Consider the following 24,879-nt stretch of genomic DNA (forward strand, 5'->3'; position numbering starts at 1 on the left):
AATTCTCGTAGCACGTCTTTGAACCGCGTCAAAGGGCCCAAACTGGCATCCAGGAGCTCCCGCCCAAAGATGGCAGCAGTATTCCATGTGGGCACGAACTTGTGACTTATAAAATAGCAGTCTCTGCTCCGAAGTGAAATACCGCTTGAATAATATTACAAGGAACAAACCGACCACTTTTTAATTAACCGACTTCAAAAAAAGGAGGAGGTTATACTTTCGGCTGTATGTATGTTTTCCAAATTCTAAAAATTTTAGCAGACTGTGGTATGGTATGGTATAACGGCCCGTTGTTCGCAACTCCACGTCCAAGCGCCTATTTTGCGTGTAGTAGGTGCAGGGTCCTACTCGTGCCACCCAAGCTCCTTCAAACAATCTTAGAACCTTTCTGGGTTTTCCAACTACTTCTGGGAGCGACCTCGGTACTCCAAGGTATTGTGCCCTGTAGTTGGCAGTTTGTTGTAGTTTTAGCAGACTTAACAGATATTATCATAATTGCAATGGTATCTTAATAGGGTCTCAATGGAATTAGTAGCGATAGTAGAATGATCTAGTCCCCTTTCAGTCTAATGTTTGAAATGAAATACTGTTCTCCTTGTCATACATAACACATTTGAATTATATAGAGGTAACGATACTGGTTTGTTCAGTTATTGTAGAATAATCAGTGTTTATGATAAAGTCAAGTTGTCTATTTTAACTGCATTTAAATATGTACAAAATTTAATTGCATATCAGAGACCAAACAACTTAAGAATCTTAAATAGTAACAAATATAAACAAATAATGTGTACAGTAGTCAGAAATTAGAGTATGTAATTCCTGAATTACTGAATGAATTGCCTGCGTGCATTCAATGTTTGTATTTGGAGGGAGACTGTAAAAAACAAAGTAAAAAAAATATTTGTTGGAGTGAATCGCTGTGGACGGATAAACCTGCAGTGGTTTTTAGAGCTCCAGCTGCATGTATTAGCCTTTAGTCAAATAAATGAAGAATAAAATAATATGAAAGAAAGAAAATTGCGGTAACTTTTGAGAATATAATTTTTAAATGAGCTTTTGAGAAATTTATTGGGCATTGTGTTTTGTTTTACCTGAAACTAAATAAAATAAGCTGGAGCTTGCAGATCTCGTTTCGTTAATCCAAGAGAATACGCTAATAACTCAATGTCGCTAAATATGTCGATTATGTTAGTTATGATAACCAAGGCAGAATGTTACTTGAAGTACCAACGGCAGCACATCAAGGTATACGTGACAGATCTTGCTCAGTTGCTCTGGTGGCGATATTCAAAATAGTGTCTAGCTTAATGTGCTGTTGACTGTACCTTCATAAATTTTGTTTTTATGATTTGAAGTCTATGAACAAGTTTTGATAGTGTATATAAAATTTTGTAAGCTTGCATTCTCGCATCGAGAGACACTTCCTCCCTGTATATAATCAAAGAAATATGATGCTTAACCCAAAATAAAACCAACCAACTTGAACTTAGCTTGTAATGAAAAAACTTATTTCAGAATAGGGCTTAAGAGCTAAAATACACAGGTATTTCACGATTTTATCGCCGTCCACGGCCTCTGCCTCCGCGTCCGCCTCTCGGGCCGCCTCTGCCTCCGCGGCCGCGGCCTCTTCCACCTCTAGCTCCTCCACCTCTTGGGAAGCCTTCACGTTTGCCACGTCCTTTTGGCGCATCGTCGATCAGTAACGTCTCAAGTGGGAGACTGTCAGGCAAGAGGAAATACCGAATGTTATTTCCACGTATGCTTAAGGTCTCCAGCTGCAGCTCTTCACGATTTTTTAATGTAACTTTAACAGCCTTCAAATGTGTATTCATAGCTACGTCCACTCCAGTTATTGTTCCGTGCACAACACTACCGTTTTTTAGCTCAATTGTCACTGTCTCGTGACTTAATTTCATAAGAAACCGAACTAGCTTCATTTTTTTGGTTTTTATCGACTATCTTATTGTAAAAACAAAGGCGGCGTCGGTTCAGAAAAATAACCTCAATTGTCGCAAGTCGGCAAACATAAATATGGCGGTTTGGAAGATGTTGCCAGTAAAAAAAAAATCTACTACTTTTTTGTAAATATGATTGACCGCATATAATTTTCTATTTCTGTGAAATGTTGTCTGTTTTGATCTGTGTGTCGATTTTGGAGTCCATTTTGTGACAGTACAATATTTTATATATTACTTAAACTTTACAAGCGGAAAGACTAATCATATAATAAAGATCAAACAGTTTCCAAGATACGGTGTTTAATCTTTATTAATCTTGACTACGGAGTTGAAAATATAAAAAAACATCAAAATGATGCAGGGCGTAGGTGCTGCAGTTCATACAGGTAAAATTTTTAGTTTTTTTTTAGTTTTACTATACCCGTTATTTTTTCTGTTACGGGACTTTAGATTTTCCTCCGACAAATTCCGTTATATTATCTCGACGAATAGTATACGCGTAACGTTGTGGTGCAATTTGGTATAGAACTTTGACTGTTACATAAGGTTTTCAAGTTTTCTTTACTGAACGAAAAGGAAATTAAAGTGTGATTGTAGATAAATACTAATGAATTGAATTAACTTTTGTTATCCTCAGAAACGGTGTAGGTACCATCTTTTTAATAGTATTACTTCCCTAATAAAAAAGTTGTCATGCAAGTTTATTATTATTCTTGTATTACCATTCACGGTAAAGATTATTTTTAAGGAGCTGACGGAGCCCCAGTGGATTTTGATCTTGCTGATATTGATATAGAACTCGAAGAAGAAACAGAAGAGGTGAAGAAAGAAATCAACGTCGTCCCCAAATTTATGTGGACTAAACAACAGGTGATTAAAAAAGCTAGTAAAACTCTCCACTCTTCGAATATAATGTGGTGCGTAGGTTGTAACTTTAGCCTTTAAAAAAGCAAATTCAAAACCATATCAAGCAGATTCCATAATTGAGATCACCTTTGTTGATAACGCTGTCCCATCCACCTCAAACGGACCAGGAACTCCTTCGGTATCCTTCTTTTCTTTGAAACTTAAATGTTCTGGTTTATTGATTCAGGAAGTACATTGGATAGGTGGACTGTATATTTCCATAAAACATTTCTATGTCCATACTGAACATGATTACAAATGAATTACGAATGCGACAATGACAATAATTTTTACTTATATTTATACTGACACGGTGCCTCCCACATCGTACCGGCCTTATTAATTCGCCGCGGACCGGACGCCGCTCGGCCAATCAGAGCTCCTGAATTACTCATTATTGCTCTGACCGGCCAGACGCGTACGGCCGTGCGTAACAACATTGGTATATTAAAAATAATAAAAACATGACACTCTGTTCGCAATAGATTATTTATAGTAACATCTCCTGAATCGCACACATACGTAAAAAATAGCATCTGATCGCAAAAGATTGGTATTTTCTTACATTTTTTCGTATTTTATGCAACCTCATATTATCAACAGATAAAGATATATACATTCTCAATTGTGAAGCATTTTACGTACCTACCTACCACATTTACATAACTTAGTCACGGAAGAAAAAAAACCATGGAAGTGCCTTAAGTTTAAGCCTCGATTACCATCAGATCCTCTTTCGTAAAAACTCACAAATTCTTCATTTGAAACACTATGAAATCTTGTTAATGATTGGTCGTAGTTTCAAATTTAAAAAGAAATCACAATTTCTGGACTATCATAATTTAAAGTTGCCCCTATAGGCATATCGTTGAAAGCTCAATACCATCAATACCTGTTATTGCAAGTTACGACGTTTTGATTTTATATTGAAACTTCAATCAATATGCTGCCATCTAGTAGTTAATAGCTGAACGACGACGAATTCGAGATGCTTACTTAGTTCGCCATAAAAAAGAAGACTATATTGCAGCGGTGTAAGATTTCGTTTCGTGTAACAAAATAATGATTACAGATCATTGAGAATTTGTTAAAATTAAATGATAAGACTTAATAGTGATATGAAACACCATCATAGATAATATTACAAGTGCGAATATCATTTTTCTGGACTCCAAAGTAGCGACGTAAGTATTTTTTCTACGATTTTCGAGGTATTGCGCAAGAAATTTACACGACCATAACATACAAGCGAAAATGGCAGACTGAACTCCGCGAAATGTTAGCACGCGTGACACGCAAACTTAGCACATCTACTGTAGGTTTTTTTTTAATAACATCAAGAGACGAGCACGAACAGGTCGTGCGCCCGATGGTAAGTTACACGTCTATCTTTAACGGTTACAGTGCCACTGCAAAGATCTGAGGGGTACTACCACTGCGCCCAACACCGTGAGACTTAAGTTGACAAGTCCCATGTTCCTGTAATTTCACCAGCTTCCTTACCCTTCAAAACCGGAACACAGTAATGCTGACATTACTGATTCGCGGCAGAAATAGGTAAGGTGGCAGTACTACCCTGGACGAACTCTTTCACAAGGAGCTGTACTGCTATTAATGTATTAAGTATATGGTATTTATTGTTCTGCGCTACAGCAATATTAAAAGTTAATAGTTTATAGGTAAAGCTCTATTATCGTAACCACGTAGTTTTTGTTACCTACTAGTTTATATAATATCTGTAAACTTATGTGATAAATAATAAAAAAAAACAGATTAAATACCTACTGATTACGAATTGATTTCGCAGAATTTCTGAGTACCCTGAAACTCACTACAACTTGTATTCCAAAAGCAGAAAAGATCTACAATCTTAAAAAAAAATCACAAAGTCACCCAAAGGATCTCACGGCGCGCTTGTAATGATATAATCTCAAAGCAACAAACAATATCTTGGCACAAAACCATTAATACTGCTACTGAAAAACATCTTTCAAAAGCAAGAACAACGGAAAGTAAAAGCAATGGAAGGTGTCGCATGGGAAATAGATCTCGGGTCTCAGTCTCGCAGGACTGAATCACTAACAATCACGAAACAAGCGAGTGGAAGCCTAACCGATGCAAAGGACTATAATAAAGTCCCTGAAGTCAATCCAGTTCAGGCAAAACTGAGATTCACTCCAGAACAGGTTCACTCTGATAGACATTTATTGTCAGAAATTATTATTGCCAAGTCATTTAGCTAGTGAATTAGGTCTTTAACCAAAAGATTAAGCCACCTTTATCAAATAGGTGATTAATGGCAATGAAGAATTTGTCACGAATCAATAAAGGCGGCTCCTCAGGATCGATAGGTATTAAGCAGGTTTGTGAAGAGATCTCAGGTACTGAAGCTACATCAACTGCTCTTGTCACGACCGCAGTTAAAATGAAACATTGGTGACCAATTCAATAAAGATGGCTAAATTTCTCTGGGTATATAACGGAATCCACTTGCCAAAATATATCAATATTTTGCGTGTGTACATCAGTACACACGCCAGCACATCAAGCTACATATTGACGTATCTTGTTTCGTTGCTCTGGAGGCGATTTTCGAACAAAAATGTGTAATCTGGTGTGCCATTGTCCGTACATTATAAAATTTACTGGAATAGATCAATGCACCTTGCTCCCTTGAAACAACCAGTAAAACGTGTTTGCAATGCAAATCCTTTTTTACTGCTACGTTCTTAGGAGCTGCACTCGGATTTGTGACAGTAAATTGTTATTCAAAATCTGGAAAGTTGTTAGGAATGATGGAATTAAATTAGTGACATGAATGATCGTTTTGTCGGTTAAAGAAACATATTTTTTTAAATTCCGCGTCGTCACACGAATACAAATTTAATATTAGCAGCGTCGTCTTGTACAGTGAATAATTGTTTAATTACTTTTATATTTCTTACAGGAAGAAGATCTTTTGAAAGCGTTCAATCTTCTCGATCACACTGGAGAAGGAAAGATCAAGGCTGACGATTTTCGCGTCGCTATTAAAGCATTAGGTGAAAACTTGTTCAGTAGTTTTTTTACACATATTGGTAACAATCAGGGTATACTTAAGAGGGAGCATGCCAAAAAGTTTTGACGTTGGCTCCTTGGTTGGTTTTGTGAGACAAATATATGCCTGAAGTTCGCGGGACATGCGACAGGAGATGTTGAATTTTGCGCATTAAAAGTACCAAATTCGTTTTAGCGGAATAACTCTAAAACTAAATGGATTAAAAAAAATCCGTAGTGACAGATCTCGATCATGCATAAATATAATTAATTATCTAATTTTTGTCCTAATAACCTGTAGCATTTCGAGGATATATCGAAAAAATGTGAAAATTTCGTGATTTTTATCTATCGAGGAAACTTTATTGTTTTATGTTTCTGATTAGTGTCTATGCTTGATTAATCTTCAATCTCGGAATACATTGATAAAAACAAATAAATTACGTAAACAAAACCATGGTTATAAAACTAGATTTCGTATTTGTGTGAGTTATTGAGCAGTTTCGGAGATTTCTACTGGGAAGATAGCAGTTCTATTTAATTAAGCGTGACAAAAATAATAAATGTTCTTTATTTAGAGCGGTTACACACGACGACTTTTAGCAGTGCTGCAAAAGCGATGCAGTCGCTGATCCTCTACTTTTACAAGCCGCGCGCGATTTTAAGCAGCGATGCAAACACGATACAAACGCGATGCAATCCCCTATAAATCGCAATTGTAGCGATGCAATCGCGCGTTTGCATGGATAGATAGATAAAGCATTTATTCAGCACATTCCATCACAGCATTACATATAACAAGAAAAGGAAAGTTACAACAAATAATGTTCTGAAAAGGATTCGGCTCAGCACAATGCTTCCAACTTTATACGTTTGCAGCGCTGATATTCTGCCGATTCCTAAAGTTGTGCAAGCAACACTACAAATCCGCTACTATTACAGATGGAATAAGAAAGCCTTCAAGGTCGAACTGCTCAAAAAGCATTGCATACTACCTCTATATTAGTTGACGTGTCACAGCAGTGCACCAATAAAATGCTTAAGCATGGGCGCCACCAATTTGTTACTAAACATTTTAAGCATATTGTGACAGCTGTTACTAGTCCTCTGTAGTAAGGGTATTTCTTCCTAATCATAGCACAAAAAGAGTTTGTTTACATTTGTATTCGCGTTCTGATGCACTTCAGAAACGAGGAAAGACCAAGAATACCCTGAATCCGTTATTATATTATATCAAATGTATTTTTAAACGTATTTGATCGAACATTAAGCAAAATGGTGGTGGATTGCCTACTTGTGATGATATTTCATTCCTCAGGCTATGAACCGACAAAAGAAGAGCTGCAGCATATGGTGAATGAAGTAGACAAGGGCCACTCAGGCAAGCTGAGCTTTGAGAACTTCTCAACTGCGATCGCTCGAAAAGTGATGTCTCGGGACTCTGATGTTGATGTCATGAAAAGTTTTAGACTTTTCGACAACGACGATGTTGGTACGTTCCTTAATGTTGCACCAAAATAGCTCAACTAGCTGTTTCCCGTCGTTTCGTTCGCTTAGAGGATGGAATTGAATACCACTACGGACTATATGGACGGCTTCAATACGTGAAGCCGCCCAGAAAAACTTTGTCTTATTTATGGTTAAGGATATAAAGTTTTTCTGGCCCAGTAAGGTTGTTTCTGCGTTAGTAGGTGGATGAGTCTCTACAAGGCGAATCAATAAAGTAATCAAGGTTCGCGGAAAGCCACTGCCAGCGGCACAGGACCGTTCAAAATGGCGATCTTTGGCGGAGTTTTGTGCTAAGACGACAATGATTCTTGTAATTACAATTAAATCTCCACCATTTTGAGATTTATTTACTGCTAGCAACAAAAGACGATGCCAAGATCCCAGAAGCAAAATTGTAATTTAAATCTAAATGTTGTGAGCTCTGTATTCCGTTTTAATCTGTATTTATATTACACAATTTTATCTTATATTATAAAGATGATGATGAAAATATTATAGTGATGCATAAACAGAGCCTTGAACACCGCCGTAAACTGTTTATCGCCTGTTTATCGATATTCTACAGGATAGGTATATCACGGAAAGTGTGCTATGGAATTGCATAATTTAATTCCACCTTTCCCTTTTCATCATCGGGGGACTAGACATGGGCTGGGGTTTCCACCCCTATGTTGTGGATATTCCTAAGATTCGCACGAAGCGTTTTTCTTCCACATTTATATGGCGAGCGACTGGGGAGTGGAATTCCCTGCATGCGGACTTGTTTCCTGAATGCTATAACTTGGACCTTTTCAAGGCGAGAATGAATTGGCATTATTTAGGTGTGCATGTTACATCAGGTGAGATGGATGTCATCAAAAAAATCGAAAATACTTCAATATGTAACTACAGTATCTGCTCGTCAGTTGATATTATGTGACATTTTCTTTTTCTCTTTTTAAGTAACACTTTTTTAACTGTCAAACGCGAGTTTCGAACACAAGTAAAATAAAATTAATGTAACTTATTCAGGTCTCATCAGTTTTGAAAATTTAAAACGGGTGACTCAAGTAATTGGCACTTATTTAACCGACGAGGAAATAGAGGAAATGATTGACGACGCTGACAAAGACTATGATGGATATGTAAGTTTATTTTATTTATTTGTTTGTCTAAAATGAATACCAACAGCTTCAAACTAAATTAAATAATAATACTCGTAGCAGCAACTGAGAACTTGAATAATTTAATTAAGCTGTAATTTAAGCAGGTGAAATTATAGGCACATGGGACTTTTCAACTTATGTCTCAGGGCGCAGAGGCAGTGCCTCTCAGATCTTTGCGATTTAAAGCCCTGTGTGACACTGCATTTGCTATGGACAGGCGTGTCGCTTACCACCAGGCGCACGACTTGTTCGTCCCGCACTTGGTATCTTAAAAAAGACCAGTGCCCAGCATAAGGTCTTCCATTATAAGTCGGAACTGCTGCGGGGCAAAACCATTGCTTTTTTTAACGCACACACTCAACATAGCATTGCTTGTTGATATTTTTGGGGTAATATACGACTGTAATAACTACTACATCGTCATACAACTGCATACCGAACGGTTTGGTAACCGTTCGGTATGCAGCTAGTCTCCACGCAGAGGTCCCGGTCTCGATTCTCGGATTGGGAGAAATATTTCGATAGCTCCAACATAAGTTGTAAGTCAAAATACCATTTTTACTTTTGCAAATTATAGGCTCCATATTTAAAAGTAAAGAGGTCACTTCGTGTTATGTTTACTTTCAAACATGGAACTTACAATATACATAAAAAATATTTAAGTTAAAAAGATGCTATTTTGACCTACAAAAATTTACGTGTGAGGTATGGATTTCTATGGCCTATATTTATTTATCTCGGTAGTTTGGGTGTAACATGGTTGTAACTTGTGGTTCAAATCAGACGCTTGTAGAAGAACAGCAGTGGCGCAATTGTGGTGCGCCAGTCAAGCGTCTGTAGCACTTCAGTTATTTTTACTTCAAATTGTGACTGCAGAAGAAGCATGTGCGTGTCACGAGCAACACGTGCAACTGAGCTTTTAAATATCGTTTGAAAATTGATGCGACTGCTTCGCCATGGCAGTGCTTCCATAAGCATCTAATTTGAAGGCTCCCTTAGAGGGAATTCTCAGTTAGCGATGGGACGACTTTTTTCAACTCGAGTTACTCGAGTCGACGTGAATTACCGCGAGGCGCGAGTAGAACCGCGACTGGATCGTGCTCCTAAGGTCATTGAACCGATCGGGTGATATCGAGTAGCCAGTGCGCTGTATGAATGAAGTATTCGTCTCGGCGCGGCGGCGGCGCGGGTATCAAACCGTGTTAGCTCGAGTTCCTATAAAACTAACTTGAGTTGACTCGTTATTGGGGCAAGAGTAACTCGAGTTAATAACTCGACTCATGCATCGCTACTCTCAGTGATACTTGTGATAGCAATATAATATAATGTAATATAATTATATTGCTATATAATGTGTACGGCAGTTAGTGACTTCTCCCATTACACCGACGGTTTGCAAACTTGTAATGTGTTCTGAATTTTTCAGGTCAGTGTGAAGGAATTCATGAGGATGATAAGGAATGCAGTTAAAATTGTCACTCCTTAATTTGAAAATAATCAACGTCTCTTAATATACAAATGTAATTTAATTTATCTTTAGTTTACTGAATATTTCTTAGTCTTATTGTTTACTGCAATAAATTCCACCACATTAACGTATTTTTTTTAAATGGCAATCCCAAATTTTAAAAGGTACTTTATCCTATACAAGGCGACAATGTAGTTTTTTGTATTAATGACGTTTCCTCGTTTCGTAGTGGATTTGATTTCTCTTTTTATTTTCAAAATGTTTAAATGAAAATACTGTAATTTAAACTCATCAATAATGTACTTTTGTCATCATTTTTTATTGAGATACATTATACCACTTGGTACTTGGTACTTGGTGCAACGGGCTGGTATCCGCAACTCGACGACAAAGCGCCTATTTTGCGTGCGTTACATTATACCCACAAACTAATAAGAGTTACTACGTAACAGACCGCCAAGTGCCATATATTGTCTTTAAGACGTAGTGCACGTTAAGAACATGACATTATTTTTTTTAATATTGGTATAACCCGTAGGTGGATATTCTGTATCTATAGTATTACGGCATCGGAATAGACTTTTTTTTAATTTGTAGGCAACGGTAACGTTTATTCAGCCGCAGCAAGTACCACCAGGGTACATACCAGCTACCTGTATTGTACTATAGAATTAAAACTGTTCGAATTTATAATAAATAAAACAAGTCTTAGAAATTCTTTTTAATGTTATTTATTGAATTTTTTGTTTTTAATTTTTTTCTTAAATTTATTCAATGTACACACAATGCTACAGGTTGCTGCCATTTACAGACAGCGCCTCGTAACATTAAAACAAGAACGTGGTCTGTAAAGCTGTTGGTTTTTCCATTTAAATCAACAAATCCAACAATGTCGTCCTTGTAATTTGAATATGTTAGAGCAGTTTCTAGTGACATTTCATCAAATAGCACTGTACACAATCTTCTTTTGCTGTCCCAGCTTTTTACCTGTAATTTTATAGTAAAATATAAGTTTTTCATAATTTTATTACATACTACCAATATTTACAACACTTGCTAAGTAATTATTAAATATTTACCTGATTTTTTATAAGGTCGAATATTTGTGGATTTATGCCAGCACCAATATTTAGTTGGCTTATCAAGTTCTTCAAAGTTGATTTTGAAGGCAAAATGAATATCTTTTGGAGAAACTTGTAACATTTTGGACCTTGCTTGTAAATTGAAAGAGCAATAAGTTTCTCTTCGGTTGTAAACCTTCTGGCCATCTTTTTTTTCATGTAAAGTTTCATTTGCATTGACAGAACATTTCTCGACAATGGGTTCATCTTATTTAGAACTTCTTCTAAACACTCAGTTTTACTGAAGGCCAGTCAGTGCCCTTTTGACTTGTGTGTTGTATTCTTTTTGGTTTCTAACCTTTTTATGTTCATTGTATAAAAGTTTGCACCTCGGTGTTAAGGCCTTTACATTCTTAATAAGCCTTCTTTTGACTACTTTTCGTGGTGTTTTACATATTGAGGCTAAAAAGATACAGTACATGTTTTATAAAATATAATAAAAGAAGTAAAACTAGTATTCCTGTTAACAAACAAAATATGTTTGTGCTTTCATAAACAATAATTATTTATTCAACTTCAAATATTACCTGATGCATAGTGCAGTGCGGAACTTGATGATGCAACGGGCACAAGTTGACCTGGTATTGTAGGCAAGACATATGTATCTGCAATGAAATAATTCATATTAATATGCTTCTTCTTTTGCGATCACATAAAACATAGAAAAGGATGATACACATACCAGAAACCTCAGTTTGTGCACCTTTATTAGGTTTTTGCTCATAAGGTAGTGTATACGAGTGATCAATGTGTCGCTTCCTTGAGTAACTGTGGTCACTGAATATATCTAAAAAAATAATAGATAATAGGTCATTAACACATTACAGAAACAGACACCTTCAATAAGTCTAGAAAATGAAATTTCTCTATACATAACTGCCAGTCAGTGTGATGTACAGTCAACAGCACATCAAGCTACACACTGATGAATCTTGTTCCATAGCACTGGGGGCGATATTCGAACTAAAATGTGTAGTTTGATGTGCTGTTGACTGTACATAGTTTGCTTTATACCTATTTAATAAAATTTTACATATACGTATAGACTAACAATCGAAAGAAATTTTCAGTATTTAGGTACTAGAAGTAAATTTTACCTCTTTCTCTGGAGGCAATTGATGGTCTTCCCGGGGATATCTCCCAGATCCGTAAAATAAAGTAGGGTAAGCTCCAATCTTCAGATGATTTGACGCTGTGTGAAACCTTTGCTCGAAATGTTTATGGCAAAACAAGCATGTTTTTGGTTTCACCCATAAAATTTTCACTACGTATACACTTTAACCACTGTATTTTCCTTTCCTCGTTCTTGGGAATATGATGCAATTTAACGTCCTGTCGTAAACTATTGCATTCGGGTGCACAACACTTTCGATACATTACGAAAACGCCGGCGAAGCTGTATTTGTAGATTAGAAGAGGCGGAAATTAATCAACGCAAACACTTTTCATCAATACAAACAAGCACAATGTCAATAATACTGTATTTGTGGATTTAAAGGGCGGAAATCAATCAACGCAAACGCTTCTCTTCGACACAAAACAAGCAATATGGCGCCCGCGCAAAATGGCGTCTGACTGTAAGAAGCGCGCGGGGTGAAGATTGCAGAGAGGGCGAGAGGGAAACGTCAGTATGCTAACGTGCACTGTCATCACTACGCTTTAACTTTTTCTTAGCGGCTTAACGGGGCGTGATTATACCACTCTGCCCATACTCTGTCATTGTGCCCTATAAAACACCTTCATTCAAAAAGTGACAGTTACACTGTTTACGTTTAGCTGAGTTCTGTGAATAAACGGAGTTTTAAAAAATAATTTGCATATATAAATAATAATAATTTATTTATACTTACTGCAACATTAAAGTTTTGCACATGATATGATAGTTTCTTCAAAACTCCTTTCAAATTCTAGTAGATATGGGTGAGTTTTTCAGCGATGGTTAGTATGTCGAGTTTATGAATTATTTGACCGTTTTCGTGTACGTATAGTAACGTAACCTGTTGTTTTCGATTATAGGAGACCTAACAATGGAAGAGAAATGCGAAAACATGATGAATATAGTTGTGGAATCTCGCAAACGGTTCGGAAAAATGTGTATTGATTATCACCAGAAAGCCTCTCTTATGGAGAACAAAATACTAAATTTACAGCTCGACACGTTCTCTAATTACCGTTTTAAGTCGAAAAACTCTATACCAGACATAAATATCGAAGATATGAATAAGGACATCAACGATTTTACCGCGGAAATATTGGCGAGAAGGAAAAAAATTGATGAGTTAAAAAAAAAAGTTAAAGACACAGAAAACGTTGTTCTTCAGTTGAAAAAAGACACCCTGAGTCAGAAAATGGCTGAACCTCTAACTGTGGACGCTAAATTAGCCAGGGCGAAAGCCAGAGCTGTTGAAAACATGGAAATTTAGAATAGGTTTTAGTTTTGCATTTATTTTGTTTATTATACAACATCGAGTATATAACCAGAAATAGAGACGAAATAAATCTATCCCTGGCCACTCATCAGGCAAATGGGCCTTATATCACTTTTAAATATTAACTCTCGTTTGCGCTGAAATCACAAATTAGAAAGCTGAAATAGTACAGCGCCAACAACTGACCTGTGTGTACATCTCCGTATATTCCAAAAATATTCTGTATTTATTGTAATAAAGATAATATCTCTATGGGGGGCGGTTCTATTCGGTGGTGTGGGTAAAATAGCAAAACATCTAATTACAAAACAAACGGAATCACATTTCATCAGTAATTAAATATTCAATTATAATTTTTCTTATTTCGTCCATTATAGCAAAGCTCAAGTTAAACTGGTTGATTTGAAGTGAAACGATTGATGACACCTGTCAATTGTTTCAAATGTGGGCTGGCCAATCTGAGCGCAGTTGTCATCGTAATGATATGGCAGAATAGTTTTCAAACGAATTAAATGACTTTCGTCTCTGTTTCTGGTTATAATTATATTAGATGTTACACAAATACCTTGTTCAAGTAGTTTTGTTATAATAGAGATGACGATAATTATGTGCTATAGAACAATCACATCCAATTAAATGGCCCTCAAGTCTGTTCATATTAAAAAACCTCGAATTTGTGTGGCCATGGATTGTCAGTGGCAAGACTGTGTGTTTAGTATTTATTAAAAATTAAAAAATAGTAGCTTGTCAGTTGCTAGCCATCGAGCTACTTCTGATATTGCAATTATTTGATATTGTTTGGTACTTTTCAATGGCGAGTCGAAGACATTGTCTACTAATTATTTTACATAAATCGAAAAATCTTCAAATTAAATATTTGTGATTGTAGATTCTCCCTCAGTGAATTCTGTCGAAACTCACTGGTCAAATTTTGAGTAAACGCGTGTGTTCCTTGACGTTGGCAAAATCATCAATTACTTCGATGGGGCCATAACATTTAAAAGAAGAAGATATGTTTGATTTAAAGTCTTAATTGCTACTTAAACGATAAAAATTGAGATATGCTTAGTAATTTCCGTTGTGTTTTTAGTAAGGCAATGCAATTGATCATGTGACTCAATTTCATCAATCATTATGAATGCCATTTGAGATGTGGTGATGGCTTAGCCTATTTAGGGTTCTCTCGACTGCACATCCCACAAATGGTTGCTTAGCAAACAACACCGCTTAAATAATTTAATGTAATTTCAAAGGAGTGTTAAAACCGCTTCAGTTATTGTATACAAGATTTTTAAAGCTATTGTTAATAATAGGTGCTCCATTTATGGATATAAAATAATTGTATGTGCGGTGGTTATATAATTTTCGTTGATATTCTTGTTTAATTTTGCCTTCAGTAACTTTGGGAAGTAAAAATCGCCAATATTCGTCTTTAGCAATGTTGTTTGCTAACCGAGGAAATGCTTATCCTCTGTCTTTTTTAACCGACTTGAAAAAAGGAGGAGGTTCTCAATTCGACTGTTTTTTTTTTTGTATGTAACGCGATAACTCCCGTATTTGTGAACCGATTTCCATAATTCTTTTTTTGTTGGAAAGGGGGTACTTCCAAAGTGGTCCCATTTCATTTTGAAGAAAATTATCCACCTCGAAGGATGGCTGTTCACGCATGAAGATTCATTTTTATAAATAGCGCCTAACTTTAATTTAGGAGCAATTCCTTTTGATTTTTAATTGGTTGATTTTGCTATTACTCCCATTCAAGGCGTTTTTCTCTCAATATACTTTGAGTAGGGTCGTAGTGAGAACCTATTTTTATTATCTCCAGTGTCAAGTCCTGTGTAGTGGCGAACTAGGGGATATTTCAACAAAACTTAGCAAATAGACGTAATTCCACGTACTTTTGAGGTCGGTTTTTTTAGTACTCTGTACTGAGATTATTGCTCCGTATACATATACCTGCAAAAACAAAACAAAAACATAAACTATTTTTCTTTCTTTCTTTCAACTCTTTGGTCACATTGCATTGTGTCTGCGTGCAATGTGACTGTCTGAAGAGAGTAATTATTACGGGCAGGATAGAGGGCAAACAACCTAGACGACGAAGTTCGAAACGATGGTGTGACCAGTATGCTGATTTTAATTGAAATCAGAATCGAACCGATCGAGTAGCCCAAAATTTCTGGCTAATTTCTTTATGACGAAGGAAAACAACTCTTGAAGTGCCTGATGAAAATATTCTTGTATCTTCTTAAAGTATACATTATAAAATCGTTTTACAAATACATATATTCCAAGCAAGGCCCAGTATACTGGGCGTACGGAAGGTTTTTGAAACTTTTTTTCGATTAAAATAGAAAAAAAAATAAGCACCCTATTTTGTTACATTTACGAAGTCAATACAAACCTAAAAAATATTACAGGAATTTAATTGTTTATTTATATTGTATCTCATTGTTCCTTGCCTGATCCCTTTTTTCACACTCTTTCTCCACCTTTTTAATCCGATTTCCAAGCTTTGTTATTACGTTATTAAATTAAAAGATTACCCGTTTCAAAAACGAGACAAGAAGTTTAGTCGAAAACCTTGTTGGCTGAAACGCTAAACACGAAAAGCCAATATAAAAAAAATGAACTGCGTAAAATAATCTTTAGGGTTGCGTCCCCATTATGTTGTGACGACAGAAGGTCGTGCAGTTTAAAGTGTCGTGGCTTGGTTAATTAAATGAAGTTAGTCACAAATAGAACAACAGGATTAATGTCGTTCACAACTTTTTTGACGTTACGACGTCAGACTGTCATGACAAATCTCAAATATAGAGTGTATGATCTATGAGGAATAGCTAGAACGACAGTCGTTTGACGATAAATAAAACGTCACGATAAAAATGTGACGACAGATAATCGTAATTTCAAACGATTCTGTCGTGCAAACGACAAGGCGGTTGCCGTGAACCGATAAATTGTCGTCACGATCTAGTGGGAACAGCTAGACACGACAGTCACTCACCGATAAAATAAATGTCCACGACACAGTTATAGCGATGGGCGAGTCGAGTTATTTAACTCGGTTAACTCGTGTCACTTTTTCATGAACTCGAGCTAACCCGGTTGACTCGCTCCGCTCGCCGCGCGCCGAACCGAATACTTCATTCATACAGCGCGTCGGTGACCTCCAGAGCCCGCTTGAGTCGCGAGAGTCGAGCTATTTAACTCGAGTTACTCCCACAACGAGTCAACTCGAGCTACACTTTGTGAACTCGAGCTAGCTTGGTTGGTTCGGTGACCTTCGGTCATGCTCGAGTCGTGGTCGGCCGGCCGATCGTGTCCAACTTGGTGAATCGTCACTGCGAGTTCTACTCGCGTCTCGCGGTTGCTTTGTCAAACACAACTCGAGTTAGCAGTCAAATCAACTCGAGTTGAAACAAACACAACACGTTCCGTCGCTACAGTTACGACAGATAGTCGTGATACGGGAACAGGCTAGATGCGACTGTCGTCCACCGGTCAATATAACGTTTACATAATAGGAACGCGCCCTAAGCGTCTAGGTTTATGGAAAAAAGGATGGTCTTATGGTCTTTTGGTAAGATTCTATAAATAATAAAAAAAACCTACATATTGACTTAGTTTTCATATTAAAGTTATTCCAATATTCAGATTTCTTAAATGAATTTTGTACATTATTATATTTCGTAATAACTATTGTTGAATCTAATCTCAATATTTAAAAAAATATTCTTCTGGCTTGCACTTATTATTTTATAGCCAGTTGTTAAATCAATGATTTCTTAAAACTTTTGCAGTCGCTAAGCAACCGTTTGATCCATGTCTGACATGAAGGAAAATTCTCAAATTGCTAGCAGTACAGACGTCGCCTTTGCACCAGTGTACTCATATGTAACTGGTTTATTAATTCTGTTAAAAATCGCATTATTGTCTTTCGTAATGGCTAGCGCTAAGGGAGCAGGCATTCAAGGACTGTTCAAGGAACATTGTGTTGTGCCTGACGTCATTTCTGTTGCGCCACAAGAATTGGTGGAGATCAATTTCTCAAATGGCATCAAAGTCGAAATGGGCAAAGAATTAACACCTACTCAAGTTAAGAACCCACCCACAGTGAAGTGGGCAGCTAAGGAATCTGAATATTATACATTAGCGATGGTTGACCCCGATGCACCAAGCCGAGAAAACCCAAAATTCCGAGAATGGCATCATTGGCTTGTAGGAAACATTCAAGGCGGGGACATGAATAAATCTGAAGTTCTCTCCGATTACATAGGATCTGGGCCACCAAAAGGCACTGGCCTTCACCGCTATGTATTCCTTATCTACAAACAGCCCGAAAAGTTAAATTTTTCCCAGGTCCCTAAGCTTCCCAACAATTCTGGTGATAAAAGAGGAAAATTTTCAATCTCCTCTTTCGCTACAAAGTTCGGATTGGGGTCTCCAGTCGCTGGAAACTTCTATCAAGCTCAATATGATGATTACGTGCCAAAGTTATACCAAAAGTTAAAGGGTTAAATATTTTCAATAGAAAAAAACCGGTAATTATTAGTGTGTAGCTTGCTTATAAATTATAAGTAAAAAAAGCGATTGTCTATGGTCTGGTCGATAATCGTTTCCGCCTCCGCGTGACATTCTCATTTTTTCGGCCCAGTGTCCGCCATTACATTTTGGTGATCGCATAAATTGGTCGTTGCTTCTCCGCGAGGATCATTTCACCGCGCATTTTATCAGTGACGTTTTTGGTGTTCGTGCGTAGTATCGCAGCGTTTTGTTGAAACAAAGAGACTGTACGTTCAATCGTATGTCCATCCAGAATCTCAACACATTCGACCCATTCGCCGATGCTATCAAAAGCTCGGAGGACGACGTACAAGATGGACTAGTCCACGTCCGTATCCAGCAGCGGAACGGGCGCAAGACGCTGACAACGGTGCAGGGCCTGTCATCGGAATATGACCTGAAGAAGATCGTGCGGGCATGCAAGAAAGAGTTCGCGTGCAACGGTACTGTTGTGGAGCATCCGGAGTACGGAGAGGTGCTTCAGCTGCAGGGCGATCAGCGCGAGAACATTTGCCAGTGGCTCACCAAGTCGGGGCTCGTGAAGCCCGAGCAACTTAAGGTGCACGGCTTCTAAGCCGATCATGTTGACCGCATCTGAACGTCATTGCATAGTCATCAGATTATGAGAGCGAACGCGTTATAACCCTAAAATATGTACATAGAAAGCACAGATGTCTACAGAGAGTGCGGTTGCGAGGCCGCCATCGCCGCCCCGTGCCTTGCTCCCAAGAATAAAGATTAAATAATTCATTATCCCCATTCTTTAGTTGCAATTGTCCGAACGAAATATTTAATAGTTATACTTTTTTTTATGACATAATTTTTAAATTGCTGTAATGATTATATGATGTGTCTCAATTAATAAACATGTTTTTGTATGTATTCGTTTCATTTGAGATAGAAAAACATCTGTGTAGCATAAGAATAATATTGTAATGATTTCATGCAATTTGCACATTAGTGAAAGTTGGCGCCGGTGGCAACAGTACAAATTCCGTTTCATTCTTTGCACACAACGAATGAGTCTGCCTGCTCGAGTCTTGGTAAAAAAATATTCCTAACAATGAATTTTACAACTTCTAGAACGTTTAAGAAATCGCAGAACCTGTTGTTAAACAAAGCCTGTTTATTTACTTATAAGTACATCATTAGTGTTATTTATCATTAATTAGATTTTAATTATCACGCTCCACTTGAATGGCATGCATAATTTGTTTCGTTGCTATACAAATACATAATGGAACTTTTTGTAGTGTAACAAAAAGAAATGAGATCATGGAACTCTACAGGTGTTAGTTTCGCGGACGGATTTCGTGACGTTGAGCTGGACTGATAAGGATACTTGAAAAGTGAGTCATGCCCTCATTATGCGTGGCAATGTTGAGGTCAAGCACTTCAATATAAAGATGACAACAGCGAAATATTGCCACACACTTATGACTTGAGGTAATTTTCCATTTCTTTGGCGCCTTTTTGCAGAACACCTGACCAAACTTAAAAACCTTTCAACAACTAGTGGAAGTGGTGGATACATTAATAAGTTTGTTAAGCTTGATTTAATTTATTATTCTGAAAACAATGTAGTAAAAACATTGAAATTTTCTTAAGTTTCTCTCGAATCAAAAATAAAACGCAATCTACCGGTGAACTGTAAAACTAACATGACCTTAGAGAAACAATGCAAGTAGTACATAAAACTCGTAATAGGTGACGCTGTATTACAGCTGCGTTTAAATTATTGACATTGATGAAATTCCGAATTACTCTTTGACTACCACACGAGAAAACCGGTTTTTATGTATTTAAGGAAAATATAGCATTTTAAAGCTTTTTAAAAACTCATCTTCAAGAAAACATTAAGTCGCTTCCTAAAAATTTCGAAAGGTTAAGTTGATTAAGATAAAATATTGTAAATATTGCAACAAATGGAAATTTGATTTAATTTTATATGTTTAAATCGGTTTGACTTGCTAATTTTGAACGCGGTTATAACAAATGACAACTGACATAATTCGTCATTTCAAGAATTTCGTCAATATTACTGAAAAATATTGATAACTACCGTTTACGTACGAAAATATTAATTAAATATGCTATAATTATTATCTCTTATTCAGAAACTCATACTATACTACTCAACTATACAATATTTCGTGTAAGTTTTTCTAAATTCATTGCATTCGTACATTGTATAAGTTTTGATACGTTTTAATATTATATTTATTTGGATTTTATAGTGAGGTTGTAGTTAAATAAGGTGGTAAAGATGTCAGATAAGGCTTTGACGCTCGGTCAGCGCGTCCTAGTCGTCGGGAAAGACGTGAAAGGTTCCGTCGCTTATGTTGGATACCCGACTTTCGCTACTGGAAAGTGGATAGGAGTCATCTTGGACGAGGCGAAGGGGAAGAATAATGGCACTGTCAGGGGCCATGCGTATTTTACGGTCAGTTATAACTTTGTATGTTTATAAGATATTACTAGACATAACTTATTGCTTTTTACTTATAGAGATCTAAGTCCAAAAAATGACGATGTCTTCATTTAATGGCCGTATATTCGGCTGCTTTTATTTACTCTCATCACTTACTCTTTCTTGCCGTAGTGCTCATGTTGATTTAATAAAAAATGTTCTATGTATATAAATTTGTTAGTATACTAACATACATGTTGTTGATACTTCTGTATGTCAGGGTTGTAAGGCCTCATTCAGAGGTATAGCGACAGTAGGGGCCTCGGAAGTAATTGAGGGGTGTTGATAGTGTCCAGGGGGTGCTATCACATTTGAAAAAAAACTTGTATTATCTATATAAACTACACTACATATATATATATATCCATTTTTTTGTGTTAGTTACTAATAAATATGTGTTTTCAATAATGTTTCGTGTTGCCATGTGTTGCAATTTTTTTATCTTTCCGAAAGGTGAGCGAAACAGTTTGGGAACCTTTGATTTAGCTGAGTGTATAAAAAAATTTTTAAATCACGCTCACCTTTAGCATGTTTTCCGGATGTGGCACGTGGCGTCCATTTCTCACAATTACCTTACAACTCTGTGCAATTACATTCATTACATAAGTGTACGGTTTGTTATACTAACATTGTCACATAAAAATAAAAAATACAATTTGTCGAGTTCTTAGGTGTTCGCGATTGTTACACATAGGAAATGAAACTATTTTTCCGGATTTAAATCGCGTATATTTGGTTTTTCAAACAAACCGAAGTTTCGGGCCCTATACAGGTCCCATGGTTTTTTGTTTTAAAAAACAAATATACGCGATTTAAATCCGGAAAATAGTTTCATTTACTAAATACAATTTGTTTGAAAGAAAATTTTCATTATCCAATGAAAGGAGATTTGGTCAGATATAAAATATTCAGTCACTATGTATCACTTTATAGACCTGCAGGTTAGTGCTCCTAGAATTGGGGACCTATTATTTGCAGGTTTCTCATTGAGTAATTCCAAGACTCATGCCATGAGGTAGGCAGAGACTCCTGATGTCCTTTTAGCATAATGACAAACCTCTCTCGTTTGATTTATTCATAAAACTTTTCATACAGGCCCCCTTATTCCCCCTAATTCTTCTCACTAAATACTATGGCCTTATTAAGAACACTTTTAATTTGTTCATGAGAATGTTCTTTGTGGCCGTCCTCTTTCAATGAATCCATTCATGTTGGACCATGTGAGCGAGCCGCTGCAGTACATACTTTTTTATATAGTTTAGTTTTTTATTCTTTTAAATTTGTATTCTTTTTGTTATTTTGTTCACCAGTTCTCATGTAAAAATCCTGGATAAACTATGTTTCTTATGAACCCAAAAAATTTTTCCCTCTATTTAAAACACACTAGACAAGTGACTAGCCAATATATTCTGGCCTTTTCTTTCCTTAATTTACATTCATTCATCTGCTCCATGTGCCTAAACTTCGTCAACATACCCTTTTCTATTTTTATTTATAAATAATTGATAAAATCATTTCAGTGCGATGAAAACTACGGCGTATTCGTCCGACAAACACAAATTCAGCTGTTAGACAGTGGCGACAATCCCATGGAGACTTCTATGACGTCCTCAGCGGAGGAGCCAAGGGAATCCAAGGCTTCAGCACCTGGACGTAGACTTAGCAGGTATGTTGTACATTAATTCTGTTTTTGTGTGTGGTTTTTTTTGTTTAATTTTCTTTCTTGCAGTTGAGTAGACAAGTCATAACATTATATATTACAACATTTATTTATCAACATAGTTAAAATTTCGTAAACTTCGTTCGTCAACCATGCCCATGGGACCTGTAAAGGGCCCGAAACTTGGTTTGTTTGGATAAACAAGTGTACGTGATTTAAATTTAAAAAAATTGTAACATTTCCTTGTAAGCTGTTGGTTATTCACGACGAATGACGTAGTATTATTCTCTCAGCCATGGCTGTCACGACAATGAGACAAATATGGTAACTCCTGACAAACCTAGAAGCTCTAAATATTGTTACTATGGTGCTTCTATAAGCACCCAGTCTGAAGGAACCCTTAGTTAAAAAAGTATTTAACTTTGTAACTTTTGTAGCCCATTATCGGCGAATGGTCCACACCGCACCTGTGCCGCAGTCAAATGGTACACAATATACATTCGTTACAAAATGTAATTTCTATTTCTGTACTATTGGCTAAGAGCGTTGACATTGTGATTGTCTTGTTGTTATTTTTCTTACCATCATCAAGCTTGGAGAAAGATCCTCTAAGGAGACGGTTAAGGTCATAGTGATTACAAATTGAAGGACCTACCAAGAAAGAAGTACCTGTGACAATGCACTTTTATTAACTAAGAAGAAGCTACGGGTTCGAATTGGCTAAATCAATGCGTCCGCGTAAAGCGAGGTATTACTGTATTTTTTTAACCAAAAAGTTTGGGAACCTATGATCTACATTAATATGAGACGTTTTTCTATTTAAATTCAATCATTTAAACCAGCTCATATTCAAAGCTAAGCTGCTGTCGTCGGTCTGCCGTCGAACGTCGACGAATAGTGATGAGAAAAACCGATTCTAATCATATTTTAATTTATGTTTTCAGTCTTTTATGTGCAGTATTTAATAAATTATGAATTAGGAAATACTGTTTATGGAAAAGTAGATACAAGTGATATATTTATATTTAAAAAATATTTAATTATAACTTGGAATAATTAGTAAAAATCTCTGAATAGTATGCAGCCAAGGCCATTAAACTAAAAAAATCTTTACACTAATTAATTAATCCAACGCTTCATTTGAATTGCCAATTTTTGGAAGTTCAAACATAAATGCACTGCATTTACAATTGTGTCCATTAAAAATACAAAGAGACGTCTTTTAAAGTTTTTTATTTTAATTCAATACATATAATCAAATCCGCTTGTTCTTATTAAAATGTATATGAATAAAAATTAATTTATATACTTGTAGGCCAACTGTCAAATAAAAATAAAGAAGGCAATAACATAATTCGACGCCTCCTACGTAAAGTATCGTATGTCGCAATTGCCAAGTTTACAGGGGAGTGTTTTAAAGTTCTCCGTTTCATTTAGCAAAGCTTGTTACTCACATAGAGTGATCATCTAATAGATCATCTAACCGATATCTAGGATTTTATGATACTCAACGTGTGTTACGAGATTTGCCTAATAAAAGTGAGAAATCTAAAGTCACGTGTTATGCTTATTTCAGTGAATTCAGAACTTTAAAAGGCTCCCCTGTAAACTTGGCAATTTTGACATACGATACTTTACGTGGGAGGCGTCGAATTAGTAATCACTAGAATATCATATTTGGAAAAAAATTACCGTCTTTCACAATCTATCGATAAATCTGTCGACAACAACTACATTATTATTTAAAATTTTATAAATACTGGCAACCCTGCAAATATAATTTTACTCTGTTTTTAAAAAAGACAGTATTTATTGTCACTTCGCCAGCGATTTTTTTTCTGAGTGTAGTAACCACAAAAGCCTGTAGGTGGCGGTTATAACTTTCCATCATGTAGATCGCCTGAGATTCTACGGCGATTAGTATACCGTAAAATAATCGCAGTATATTTTATTAGACAAGGTTTTAGACTACCTAGATTTCTAGCATAGAAAAAACTAGCATAGCATGTGTGGCTAACGGAGTGTTTTTGTTTGGCTAGTATAACAATGGCGCAGAGGTCTAGGCCAACCACGTAAGTATTAGAACTTTAGGTATTAGCACTCAAATAGAGCTTGTGCACCTTTGTTTTTTTTAAATGGATCTGGTGTCGATTCTGTATTTTTTTTTTAACAAATACTAAATTTAGTTCAAAAAGCGTTTTTTAGTAAGTCAACTTTATTCCTAAGATAGTGGGTGTAGTAATAACACACACACTTATAACTCCGCACCCTATATCGCGGGTGCTATGGACACACAAAGACAACCACAAATTACCCCCGAACTCACGAGAGAAATAAACGTAGGACATACACATATTTGTCCAGGCCCAGGAATCGAACCCGGGACCTCTGCGTGGCAGACCAGCATGGTAACCGTTCGGTCACTAAGACAGTATTAGTGGGTGTCTCTGAGTGGCACTGCAACTGTTATGGACAGGCATGTAGCTTACCATCAGTTGCACGACTTCTTCGTTCCGTCACTTAATATTATGAAAAAAGTTCCAACGTGCGAGCGTCCTTTGCAACGACCCCCACACTCGCTACTGTGTTTTGCATCGTGCTGGTATTT

The 24,879-nt window shown here is 36.5% G+C and overlaps 6 protein-coding genes and 1 long non-coding RNA gene across 8 annotated transcripts; 5 read left to right on the plus strand and 2 right to left on the minus strand.

Moving 5' to 3' along the window:
- Window positions 1–1,288: 1,288 nt before the first annotated feature.
- On the minus strand, window positions 1,289–2,013 carry LOC113229202 (small nuclear ribonucleoprotein Sm D1). The gene has a single exon (XM_026462723.1). The coding sequence runs from the start codon at window positions 1,938–1,940 to the stop codon at window positions 1,560–1,562; it is 381 nt and encodes a 126-aa protein (XP_026318508.1). The 5' UTR covers window positions 1,941–2,013; the 3' UTR covers window positions 1,289–1,559.
- A 300-nt stretch (window positions 2,014–2,313) lies between these two features.
- Window positions 2,314–10,145, plus strand: LOC113229173 (caltractin-like). The gene is made up of 6 exons (XM_026462691.1): window positions 2,314–2,347; window positions 2,710–2,831; window positions 5,815–5,908; window positions 7,222–7,395; window positions 8,424–8,536; window positions 9,984–10,145. The coding sequence occupies exons 1-6, from the start codon at window positions 2,314–2,316 to the stop codon at window positions 10,041–10,043; spliced, it is 597 nt and encodes a 198-aa protein (XP_026318476.1). The 3' UTR covers window positions 10,044–10,145.
- A 727-nt stretch (window positions 10,146–10,872) lies between these two features.
- LOC113229208 lies at window positions 10,873–12,830 on the minus strand. The gene is made up of 5 exons (XR_003310388.1): window positions 12,244–12,830; window positions 11,829–11,933; window positions 11,674–11,751; window positions 11,105–11,548; window positions 10,873–11,012 (listed from the first exon to the last, which is right to left on the minus strand). It is a non-coding gene; the product is annotated as an uncharacterized LOC113229208 (long non-coding RNA).
- Window positions 12,831–12,967: 137 nt separating this feature from the next.
- Window positions 12,968–13,695, plus strand: LOC113229204. 2 transcript variants are annotated; one of them, XM_026462724.1, is made up of 2 exons: window positions 12,968–13,084; window positions 13,163–13,695. In XM_026462724.1, exons 1-2 carry the CDS (start codon window positions 13,063–13,065, stop codon window positions 13,567–13,569), a joined length of 429 nt encoding a protein of 142 aa, XP_026318509.1. In that variant the 5' UTR covers window positions 12,968–13,062; the 3' UTR covers window positions 13,570–13,695. The 2 variants fall into 2 exon arrangements, with proteins under 2 accessions (XP_026318509.1, XP_026318510.1); XM_026462725.1 differs by having other exon boundaries at window positions 13,013–13,066.
- Window positions 13,696–17,451: 3,756 nt separating this feature from the next.
- On the plus strand, window positions 17,452–18,131 carry LOC113229162 (protein D3-like). The gene has a single exon (XM_026462677.1). The coding sequence runs from the start codon at window positions 17,521–17,523 to the stop codon at window positions 18,094–18,096; it is 576 nt and encodes a 191-aa protein (XP_026318462.1). The 5' UTR covers window positions 17,452–17,520; the 3' UTR covers window positions 18,097–18,131.
- Window positions 18,132–18,204: 73 nt separating this feature from the next.
- On the plus strand, window positions 18,205–18,858 carry LOC113229163 (eukaryotic translation initiation factor eIF1). Its single transcript, XM_026462678.1, has one exon. It carries the CDS (start codon window positions 18,383–18,385, stop codon window positions 18,713–18,715), a length of 333 nt encoding a protein of 110 aa, XP_026318463.1. The 5' UTR covers window positions 18,205–18,382; the 3' UTR covers window positions 18,716–18,858.
- Window positions 18,859–19,462: 604 nt separating this feature from the next.
- On the plus strand, window positions 19,463–24,560 carry LOC113229189 (dynactin subunit 1-like). Its single transcript, XM_026462706.1, has 4 exons — window positions 19,463–19,587; window positions 20,379–20,584; window positions 22,132–22,277; window positions 24,311–24,560. Exons 2-4 carry the CDS (start codon window positions 20,408–20,410, stop codon window positions 24,345–24,347), a joined length of 360 nt encoding a protein of 119 aa, XP_026318491.1. The 5' UTR covers window positions 19,463–19,587; window positions 20,379–20,407; the 3' UTR covers window positions 24,348–24,560.
- Window positions 24,561–24,879: the final 319 nt, after the last annotated feature.

The sequence above is a fragment of the Hyposmocoma kahamanoa genome, unplaced genomic scaffold (assembly GCF_003589595.1).
Source record: "Hyposmocoma kahamanoa isolate Upper Pololo Valley unplaced genomic scaffold, ASM358959v1 289, whole genome shotgun sequence".
Taxonomy (NCBI): Eukaryota; Metazoa; Arthropoda; class Insecta; order Lepidoptera; family Cosmopterigidae; genus Hyposmocoma; species Hyposmocoma kahamanoa.

What these genes read in the sequence shown, in the direction of transcription:
- LOC113229162 (XM_026462677.1), top strand. Translation starts at nt 17,521, where the DNA reads ATGGCTAGCGCTAAGGGAGCAGGCATTCAAGGACTGTTCAAGGAACAT.
- LOC113229204 (XM_026462724.1), top strand. Translation starts at nt 13,063, where the DNA reads ATGGGTGAGTTTTTCAGCGATG. An exon ending in GGGTGAGTTTTTCAGCGATG is followed by an intron (nt 13,085 to 13,162) that starts GTTAGTATGTCG and finishes TTTCGATTATAG; the next exon opens with GAGACCTAACAATGGAAGAG.
- LOC113229202 (XM_026462723.1), bottom strand. Translation starts at nt 1,940, where the DNA reads ATGAAGCTAGTTCGGTTTCTTATGAAATTAAGTCACGAGACAGTGACA.
- LOC113229163 (XM_026462678.1), top strand. Translation starts at nt 18,383, where the DNA reads ATGTCCATCCAGAATCTCAACACATTCGACCCATTCGCCGATGCTATC.
- LOC113229173 (XM_026462691.1), top strand. Translation starts at nt 2,314, where the DNA reads ATGATGCAGGGCGTAGGTGCTGCAGTTCATACAG. An exon ending in CGTCGCTATTAAAGCATTAG is followed by an intron (nt 5,909 to 7,221) that starts GTGAAAACTTGT and finishes TTCATTCCTCAG; the next exon opens with GCTATGAACCGACAAAAGAA. An exon ending in ACAAAGACTATGATGGATAT is followed by an intron (nt 8,537 to 9,983) that starts GTAAGTTTATTT and finishes TGAATTTTTCAG; the next exon opens with GTCAGTGTGAAGGAATTCAT.
- LOC113229189 (XM_026462706.1), top strand. Translation starts at nt 20,408, where the DNA reads ATGTCAGATAAGGCTTTGACGCTCGGTCAGCGCGTCCTAGTCGTCGGG. An exon ending in GGGGCCATGCGTATTTTACG is followed by an intron (nt 20,585 to 22,131) that starts GTCAGTTATAAC and finishes AAATCATTTCAG; the next exon opens with TGCGATGAAAACTACGGCGT. An exon ending in CCTGGACGTAGACTTAGCAG is followed by an intron (nt 22,278 to 24,310) that starts GTATGTTGTACA and finishes TTGTTTGGCTAG; the next exon opens with TATAACAATGGCGCAGAGGT.